Genomic DNA, 10387 nt, shown 5'->3' with positions numbered 1-10387 from the left:
ATAGTTTTCACAATATGACCATTTGTTTGCAACTCACGCAGTCCATTGACATTCATTGAAACTCCACTCTGCAAAGCTCACATTTGAAGGGCAATTTCTAAACTGCGACTGTGCCTTCATTGTTAATATTGCAGAGACATACTATGCATCAAAATGTAGGTCTGGGTCGTTTTTAAAATACGACCGTTTGAAGATGGCAACAGCAAAAATACTCTGACCTGTGCCAAGCTGCAGCAGCAAGTGATGTCATAGACAGGGCCTTTAGCACCTGCTAATGTTTTTATAACTGTATGTTTTAATGTAACTGTGAAGCACTTTGGGCAACAACGTTGCAATTAAATGTGCTATATAAATAAATAATAACAGTTACTCCGCCCACTCCAGTTGTAGACTACTGGTGGAGGCAAGAACACTTCACACAATTTCCCCAGAAATTGTAGCTTTTCTAGTTATTCTTATTAGTATTATAGCCAAATTTGCCACCCTAACTTCTCCCACAGTTTTTACACTACATAGATTATAATATACCGAAACGTGCCTCAGCAACCCCCTGGCATTCAAATGTTGAAAATATCCTGAAGAAATTTTGAGCCAGATAGGAATTAAAGGGACAGTGTAGGCACCCACACCACTTCAGCTAATTGAAGTTGTCTGGGTGCAGTGACCCTTCTGTATTTAGTGCTGCAATGTAAAACATTCAATTGGAACATGCAATTCCAGAGAACTGCAGTGTTTACATTGTAGCTCTAAGTCTGCCTCCAGTGGCTGTCACCAACCTCTTGTTTCTGTCAAAATGTGTGATACTTTGTCTCATTGTTCTTAAAGTCCTCTTAATAATATTGTAAAGCTCTGTAGAATTGGCGCCAAATAAATTCCAATAAAAATAAACAAGTTTAACCCCTTAAGGACCAAACTTTTGGAATAAAAGGGAATCATGACATGTCACACATGTCATGTGTCCTTAAGGGGTTAAAGCCAGGTCACTTACTAACAAAGGTACAAAATAGTTAATATGTATCCAGTAAAAATAAAACCACCAATAAACAGAATATACAATGTATTTATAGTCCCGCAGTACTCCAGACATGGTATAGATTGTATTATAGGACATACATTTTTATATTGTAACTGCATAGACATTTCCCTACACATGCTAATGGGAGATCTCGTATTTTGTTTTGTTCTTCGCTTTTAATTCTAAATAGTTTGACTGATGGATATTACCCACGATGATTGATCTCTTCACTCCCGCATGAATGGTGGAAAAGAGCCATAGCTGTACACCTCTAATGCTTTAATAACAGACTTATTTCCGATAACTGACCCGTGGTTATTAGAATTATAAACATTTTTTGTCTTTCATTCTGTTTTATAGATTAGTTTCGTAGACTATCAAACGCATTCACTTCACATCAGATTAATTAACGAACTGTGAAAATGAACAAGGTCGGGACCCAGAAGACTGAGAAGATACTGGATCTCACGCTGGAGATGATCTACCTACTGATTGGAGAGGTGAGGGATTCTGGAAATATAAGGATGACCTCACTATGTTTCTACGTCTTCTAGCCAACTGTTATTACAGATAAGAGATTGCCTGAATTTTATTGTTTTAGGGTTCTTTGGAAGAGGGCTGTTGTGAAGTATTTGGTCGTTATAATAGGTTAGGGCGAGTGGCTTTCAGGGGAACAAGGAGCACATGTAGGAGTGTTCTGTTCTCTCTCTTACTTGTAGTTAAAGGGACACTGTAGGCACTGTATCTGCTTCATTTCATTAAACTGATTATAGTGTCCAGAGTTCCCAAGTTCCATAATTTCATTCAGCATTAAACAGTTTTTCATATTTTTATGTTTCAATGCTAAATTAGAGTCCCCAGCAGCCCTTCCTTCTGTGCTGCTTCGGCGAATGAGGAAGTACTAGCATGAGCAGAAATGGGCAGCTATGATTGGCTGAGAGTGCCAGCTGTCTGTTTTTAGCCTATCAGAGCTCCAACTAACGGTATGAAGGACCGTAAAAATGAACTACTAAACAGTTATTTTAATGCTGAACAATTATGTTAGTTTTATTAAAAACACCTAATCTAGGCAAAAAAATAATGGGGGTTTAGTTACATTATATGATCATACATTGCATAAGCCTGCCACAACACCAATGTACCCCATCTTTGGCAGATACTACTCTAACAGCCAACTGTCTACTAAATGAGCTACTCATTTGGGGAAATCCTTCCATCTCGAGTTCTCTGCAGTACAAGGCTTAAATATGATCCTGAGATGAGGCATCTGAAACAGGGAGGGGTGCAAAATCAAGGAGCTGGCTAGACTCCTAAATATATAAATATAGGAGAAAACAAGGGTTTGGCTGCACTCACCTAAACATACTTAAATGGGGTGCTGCTGGGGGCCAATAAGTACAGTAAAAATGTAAAAAACAAAGCGCACACACTTATCTTCTAAATAGTTATTTTAATGCTGAACAATAACGCTATGAAGGATATGACTTCAAGGAAGTGTGTAATCTCTACCTTGGCCACACCTCCAGAAGAGGCCGGACTGTGGGTGGCCTTGATCCTTTATTTAGTGTTAAACTGCTGTTTTCCTGGCACTATAGTGCCCTGAGGGTGCCCCCACCCTCAGGGTCCCCCTCTCGCCAGGCTTTAGGGGGAGGAAGGGGTTAAACTTACCTCTTTCTCCAGCGCCAGGCGGGGAGCTCTCCTCCTCCTCGGCTGAATGCGCATGCATGGCAAAAGCCACGCGCGCATTCAGACAGTCTCATAGGAAAGCATTGTAAATGCTTTCCTATGGACGCTGGCATCTTCTCACTGTGATTTTTCACAGTGAGAAGCACGCAAGCACCTCTAGCGGCTGTCAGTGAGACAGCCACTAGAGGCTGGATTAACCCTAATATAAACATAGCAGTTTCTCTGAAACTGCTATGTTTATAGAAGAAAGGGTTAATCCTAGCTGGACCAGGCACCCAGACCACTTCATTAAGCTGAAGTGGTCTGGGTGCCTATAGTGGTCCTTTAAACATCATGTCCAGGAGAATCTTCTATGGACATGGGAGAGTGCAGAAGGAGAATGAGCATGCCATTTGGGGAAGAATTGATCATTGCCAGTTATCATTACTATTTTTGGTATTTATATAGCGCCAACATGTTATACAGCACTGTACAATAGATTGAATACAAAAAAATAAGGACCATGTACCTATACAAAAGGAAAGTCTAGCAAATACAGTACTCTGGGGACATTATAGTGCTTAATAAGAACTCGTGAGCTTGCAATCTAAAACTAATAACAGGGAGTTGAGACATGAGACAGTGGTATTGTGGGTACTGACAAGTGTTAGTCCAGGTGTTGAACATGTGGCATATTTTTTTTTAAAGGGCTACTCCAGCCATCATGATCACTTCTTTTAGAAGTGGTTATGGTGGTGGGAGTCTGTTTCTGCTTTAACCCCTTAAGGACACATGACATGTCATGATTCCTTTTTATTCCAGAAGTTTGGTCCTTAAGGGGTTAAACACTGCACATGCAGAGTTATTTTTCTGCAGGAAACTAGTTGCACCCCCAGCCCATGTGGCTTAGGCATCCCAGAACTCTCCCCCGAGCTGTCTATCAATTCTGTGAATAAACTACATCTACTGTCAGCGTGTGCTGGCGACAAATATAATGAGCTTCTCCCTTGCAGGCAGCGTGTCTGCAATGGGAAGCTTCAGTGTCCCCTCCCCCCTGCTTTTCTCTGTTCAATTTAAGGTCCTTTTTTTATTATTAATAAATATAATGTTTAAATCTCACTCCAAGTCCATCCCTCTCCTTCCTGGTTTTAAAGGGTGGGACCTAATTAGGAATGCACAATAGGGCATTGCAAATTGAAAACCAGCCTTGTTTAAAACCGGTGAGAGGAGCCCTTTGAATTTGTTGTATTTTTACTCTAATATTGTTATGAATAACATAAAGGAAGTGTAGAAATGTGTTGGTCAGGGCATACAAAGATAAATATACAGTTTGCTAAACTACCCCAGGTATTTAGTACCTCAATGAAAAATTGTTCATTCTTTTTTTATTTTATTCTATGTTTTTGGTATTATCTTTATACTGTATAAAGCTAATAGTTCAATAGCTAATAATATCAATAGATCAGTAGATAAAAATAAAAGGGGGCGAGGCCGGAGCGCCAAGCTGAGCGGTCGCACATAGTTGGAGCTCCGCACGACAAACCTTATGAACTCCTAATCCACAATTTCCAAGCCTGAAACTATGTACAGGAGTACCATCACCCACTAACGCACTAGTCCTGCTGCGACGGAAGCTCCAGCAGCGCGGCTTTGAGGGGTGGCTGACCTCGCGGTCCCTGACCAACATGGAGCTGTGCCCTCGGCGGTTAGACACACCCTCCTCTCCCCCACACTCCGTTCCCCCCCAAATCTCTGATGTAGACCCATAGTTAAGCTTGTTATCTTACTTTACCTAACATAACCTATCAATCTCAGGTCTAGACCCTTAGTTAAGCTTGTTGTTTATCATCATATTATAAAATTGTGCATGCCCTATCTATAACCTCAACTGTAAAGCATAATGCCATGCCTGAGGATTGCCGTTGGGGTATCTCAGGCTTGCTACCTTATGCACAACAAAAATGAAAAATGAAAGCATTTAGAAGCAAACCTATTTCTGAATTATTAGCTAAATAGTGATATTTGCTGGTTGAGACATTGATAAGTAGACTTGGTGCTAATTAGGCTACTAAGATTGTTCCATCAGAGTATTTTGTGTAATGTGAAGGAGTGAGGAGAGGAGAAGAGAGACAATAGGTTTTTTTTTTTAAATTTGTTCTCTTGAATATTATTCTTCTTATACTGCCCCCAGTGCCATGACACAAATTGTAAGTAATCTCTGTGGAAATGCTCAAGATATATATGCGTTAATCTATAATCAAGTTCAACATTGTTTTTAGTGTCTCTTTTCTCTGTTGTATTTTTTGCGTTTTAAGGCAGAATTAGACAGTCAAGTCCTATATGGTTTGACTTTATGTATAAACAGATGCATTCTTATTTTAATGTGACTGTTTGTTTGCAGGACTATATTGTTGTGAAGAAGTCTGGTGAGTGCAGTCCCCATATGTCAGATGGATCAAGCAAGATCCAGAGCCCCATCACGTTGCCCCCACCTCACTCACTGATACGTGAGAGGGACAATGAGAAGAAGATCCTGGAACTGACCCATCAGATCATCCAGCTGCTGACTGGAGAGGTGAGGATGCTGGGAATGGGACATTATACAGTAAAACTAAGGGATGTGTCTGGATAGTAACTGTATAATTGTGTGTGTCAGGTTCCAATAAGGTGTGAGGATATCACTGTCTATTTTTCCACGGAGGAGTGGGAGTATGTAGAAGGACATAAGGATCTCTATAAGGACGTAATGATGGAGAATCACCAGACCCTCAGCTCATCGGGTAAGTGAAAGTTCACAGCCATGTTATCTTTTGTAGAAATCTTTATTACTACAGCTAAACACTGTAAGAACCAACGTGCGCACTATCCCAAATAACTGGAGGTCTTGTAGTATCACTCTAGCGGCCACTCAATTGTAAACTTACGTGCCACGTCAAGGCAAAACCACTTGGGTGAGTCCTACACCAACTACACTTTTTTTTTTTTGTTTGTTTGTATTAATGTGTACTATAGTCATTGCTGCCTCCCAGGAATGGTGGGAGTTTGAGCTCAGGACTTAATTATGTATGTACAAATAAGCACTGTATTATAATTTCAATTAGAGACAAATGTAATGAATGCCCACTGCTAAAACAATGAGATGACATTAATGTTTCATGTTGTATTATCTTAATAAAGGAGCAGTCCACACACAAAGCACGTTAGCATGCTGAGGTGCTTTATTTGTGAAGAGAGTGTTTTTTTTTTTTCATTTTTTCATTTTACATAAAGTGCAAATTTCAATAGAAATTGTCAATTTTATAAATTAACCCTGTTACACCCCCTTGCTGTGAGTCAGACAACCTGTCCTTTTACTTCCTCATTTGATTAGCTCAGTAGATCTAAACTCAAGAGACTGCATTTGCCCTGAGCATGTGACCTGCAAAGAATTATCATTGAGCTGCATTGGGAAGTCTGTGATTGGACAGCCACATAAATTAAGGGAAGAAGGGGGGGGGGGGGGGGGTCTTGCAAAGGCTGCAAACAAAATAAATGCAGTTTTTGCAATAGATACTTCCAATGAAAAAAAATCATAATTAAAGGAACAGTTTGGGAACCATAATAACTTCATCAAAATTAACTTGCTATTGTTCCAAAAGGTCCCTGGTGCTAGCTTACCCTTGTAGTTAAACCTTTCACAAACGGTTCACCCCAGAATCTGTGCTCCAGCAGCGTTCCGCTCTGCCCCCCCTGTCCTTCCAATTTTGGAAATTCTTTATAACAGAAGGCATCAGGCAGGGATGCAGCTGATTTTTCAAGGTATTTACCTTTTAATAGCCATTTCTTTTGATTGGGGAGCTACTGGTTGGCTTAGACTGAGCATCAGATGAATGCTCTAAGTTAATCAGTGGCACCCCTGCCAGATGCTGTCTGAGCCTTTTGGTATGAAAAGCAGTCAGAAAGCAGGGGGAGCAGAATAGAATGCAATGCTTGATAAAGACACGGTCAAAACATTGCTGTTTTGCCAATAAAAGGAAATCATCTTTTCACATGATACTTACCTGGGAAAGCTGAGTCAGTCATTGCACGCTTAAGAAAAAAGAGTGCTCTCTCATACCATTGTTATTTATGACTACTGTAGATAAATCATTTGGAAAATGTTCCTAAAAGTATTGAATCATTTGGAAGGCTTATTAAAGGAGCACTATAGAGTCAGGAACAAAAACATGTATTCCTGACTCTATAGGGTTAAACCCACCATCTAGCCACCTTGGTCCCCATATGCCTCCCTAAATCTAGTAAATACTTATTTGTATTCAAGCCTGGAGCTGCTTGTTTTGTCCCTGTTTCCTTTGGACCTGCATGCTGACATCAGCAGAAGTGGTAGCCTGATCCAATCACAATGCTTCCCCATAGGATTGGCTGAGACTGACAAAGAGGCAGATCAGGGGCAGAGCCAGCATGATTCAAACACAGCCCTGGCCAATCAGCATCTCCTCATAGAGATGAATTGAATCAATGAATCTCTATGAGGAAAGTTCAATGTCTGCATGCAGGGGGAGGAGACACTGACTGTTTGGATGCATTTTAGGCAGCCATGACCCAGGAAGGATCTCTAACAGCCATCTGAGGAGTGGCCAGTGAAGTTATCACTAGGCTGTAATGTAAACACTGCATTTTCTCTGAAAAGAAAATGTTTACAGCACAAAGCCTGAAGGTAATGATTCTACTCACCAGAACAAATTCAATAAGATATAGTTGTCCTGGTGACTATAGTGTCCCTTTAAATGAAATCATTGTTGGTTCTTATAGAATTTAGAACCAACAATATGATACATAAAATAAAAATGTCATATGTAAAACTATATTAATATGTCCAGAAATATTCAATTATTAAAAAATTCTAATATTTTTCATAATACATCATTTTAAAAGTTTATCTAAAAATATTAATCACTTTTTATGTTTATGCAACCATATTAAAACGAGACCCAAGTAACTAAGTCGAACAAGATAAATCTAACTACAATATATTTCTTACCAATAGGTTTATCAGTTGGCAGAAATAGACCTGACGCATTTCACTCTGTTCCTTCCCGAGAGCTTATATCTAAAGAGACCACAACCAGCACTTACTGTAAAGAAAAATGCCAGAGGAAAATGAAACCAAGGAAGACTTGGTCTGTGAAAAAAGAGGAAGAGGAGCCATTATCTTGTAAAGATGTGCAACTTGGAGGTGCAGACATTGGTAAATCCACAGAATGTACACTGGCAGAACGTGTACCTTCTCAGATTGATGAGCACTCAGCCTCATATGAAAATGGACAACTCACAGACGAGATCGTTATAACACTCCGAGGACAAACACAGGGAGGATACGCCTCTACACCTATTAAGGAGGAACCAGTCTTGGGTGAAAGAGGAAATCCAAAAGACTCTGGTATTTATATGCCCACAAACCATGCACATAAGAAATACACGTGCCCTTCCGTAAGTGAATCGTCATTCTCATGTGAAAAAAGCTCTCCACCAGACAATGACCTGTATACACTGACCGAACATACACTGATGGGAAATCAGTCTACCCATATTAAAGAAGAATCCACTGCAAGTACAGGACAACTTATAGCCACTTATTATACACCCTCAGGACAAACGGAGACAAAATGTTCATCAACTTATATTAGGAAGGAAGCAGCTTCGTGTAAAGAAGGAAGTATTCCAGATGCTGACATTTATACACCCATAGAACATACACAGATGGAATATACACCAACATATATTAAAGATGAATCCTCGTCATGTAAAATGGGAAATTTCATAGATAATTATTTTTGCACACCCACAGAATATATTCAGACAGAATATCCATCTACTCATATTAAGGTGGAATCTGTCTCGTATGAAGAAGGAAATCTTGCAGACACTGACCGTTACACGACAGGATATACACAGATCGAATATCCACCTATTATTGTTACAGCGGAATCCACTATCGAGGAAGTAGAGAATGTGCGTAACAGCCTTTGTCCACCCACAGAATGTACTCAAGCAGTGGATGCATTTGCGAATTATGGCGAATGCAAGTTACGAATGAGTCATTCACAGAAGGGAAATAAAATCTTGTCATTATTGAAGTGTAGCGAGTGCGGAAAAAAATTTAATAGTAAATTTGCCCATACATCTCACCAAAAGAAACACACTATCGAGAGGATGTATAACTGTACACAATGTCACAAATATTTTAGTAATAATTCAGATGCTGCGAAAGAGTCAACCTCTCAAAACGAAAATATGTTTTCTTGTTCAGTTTGTACATTGCAATTCTCTCGTAAATCAAATCTTTTTAGACATTATAGGCTTCACATAGGAAAGGAATTCATCCCGTGTTCAGAATGTAGAAAAAGGTTTACTGGCAAGTACAACCTCATTACTCATCGTAAAATCCAGAAAGCAGAGAGTCAAACTATATGTTCGGAATGCGGGAAGTGTTTTGCCCACACCTCACTTCTTAAAGCCCATCAAAGGATTCACACTGGTGAGAGACCATTTCCATGTTCCTACTGTGGGAAATGTTTTAACAAAAAGGGCAATCTTGTTAGACATGAGATGATTCATACAGGAGAAAAGAAGGTCTCTTGTTCAGAATGTGGAGAATGTTTTGCAGACAAATCGAGGCTTGTCATACACCAGATGATTCACACAGGAGAGAAGCCATTTTCATGTTCTGAATGCGGGAAATGCTTGTCAAGTAGCTCACATCTAATTAAACATCAGAGGATCCACACAGGAGAGAAGCCTTTCCCATGTTCCTATTGCGGGAAATGTTTTACAGTCAAATCAAGTCTTGCTTACCACGAGAGAACTCACACAGGAGAGAAACCATATTCATGTCCTGAATGCGGGAAACAATTTACTGATAAGTCGTGTCTTATTACACATGAACGAACTCACACTGGAGAGAAGCCATTTCCTTGTTCGGAATGTGGGAAATGCTTCACTGTGAAATCAAGTCTTGTCAAACATCTAAGGATTCATACAGGGGAGAAGCCATTTTCGTGCTCTGTGTGCGGGAAATGTTTTACCTTAAAATCAAGTGCTCTTAAACATGAGTTGATTCATACAGAAAAGAAGTTCAGGAAGAGAAGAAATAACACTGTGCTTGTGCACAAGCTATCTGAAGCTTGAATTCTCTCATAGTGTGTTATAGTCTGGTATCTGTTATGCATGGATTTGACTAATTGCGTGCATGTGTATTAAATAAGTGCCGTTGAGTGTGCTTAATGGTCTGAAACTTACACTACACCACCAGGTAAATACTGTAAGTGCAGTTGGAACAATATTAATAATAAAAAGAGATCCCGTTGGTGTTACAATCAAAACACAGTATATACAAATTACATATAGAATCAGGACCATATACACAGTGTGAACAGTCAAAATTTCTAAGTGAATTTGAAATTTTAGGCCAAAATAGTCAAAAATGAAAAAAAATCAGCTTTCAGTTTCGCTATCTTGACCTAAAACTTAAATTTCACTTTGAATTCCTAACGATTCATACTTTTGTGAATAACTCTAAAAGTGTAAATACTCTGTTAGAAAGTTATTAAAAAAAAAAAAAAGGGGGAATATGGATTCAAATGTGTATGTTCTGTTAAAGGAACACTTCAGGCACCATAACAACTTCATAGGAATGATTATGCCAGGAGGTCCCTGGCACGGCTTACT

At 39.5% G+C, this 10387-nt stretch overlaps 1 protein-coding gene across 1 annotated transcript; it reads left to right on the top strand.

Moving 5' to 3' along the window:
- The first annotated feature begins 5363 nt into the window (after nt 1-5363).
- LOC134574542 (oocyte zinc finger protein XlCOF22-like) lies at nt 5364-10068 on the top strand. Its single transcript, XM_063433662.1, has 2 exons — nt 5364-5460; nt 7707-10068. The coding sequence occupies exons 1-2, from the start codon at nt 5427-5429 to the stop codon at nt 9845-9847; spliced, it is 2175 nt and encodes a 724-aa protein (XP_063289732.1). The 5' UTR covers nt 5364-5426; the 3' UTR covers nt 9848-10068.
- Nucleotides 10069-10387: the final 319 nt, after the last annotated feature.

The sequence above is a fragment of the Pelobates fuscus genome, chromosome 10 (genome assembly GCF_036172605.1).
Source record: "Pelobates fuscus isolate aPelFus1 chromosome 10, aPelFus1.pri, whole genome shotgun sequence".
In the NCBI taxonomy this organism is placed as follows: Eukaryota; Metazoa; Chordata; class Amphibia; order Anura; family Pelobatidae; genus Pelobates; species Pelobates fuscus.
Note: the sequence above shows the minus strand (reverse complement) of the source record. Positions and strands in the feature narration are given on the sequence as shown.

Coding starts and splice junctions, on each gene's coding strand:
- LOC134574542 (XM_063433662.1), top strand. CDS start 5,427: ATGATGGAGAATCACCAGACCCTCAGCTCATCGG. Junction 5,461..7,706: donor CCAGACCCTCAGCTCATCGG/GTAAGTGAAAGT, acceptor TCTTACCAATAG/GTTTATCAGTTGGCAGAAAT.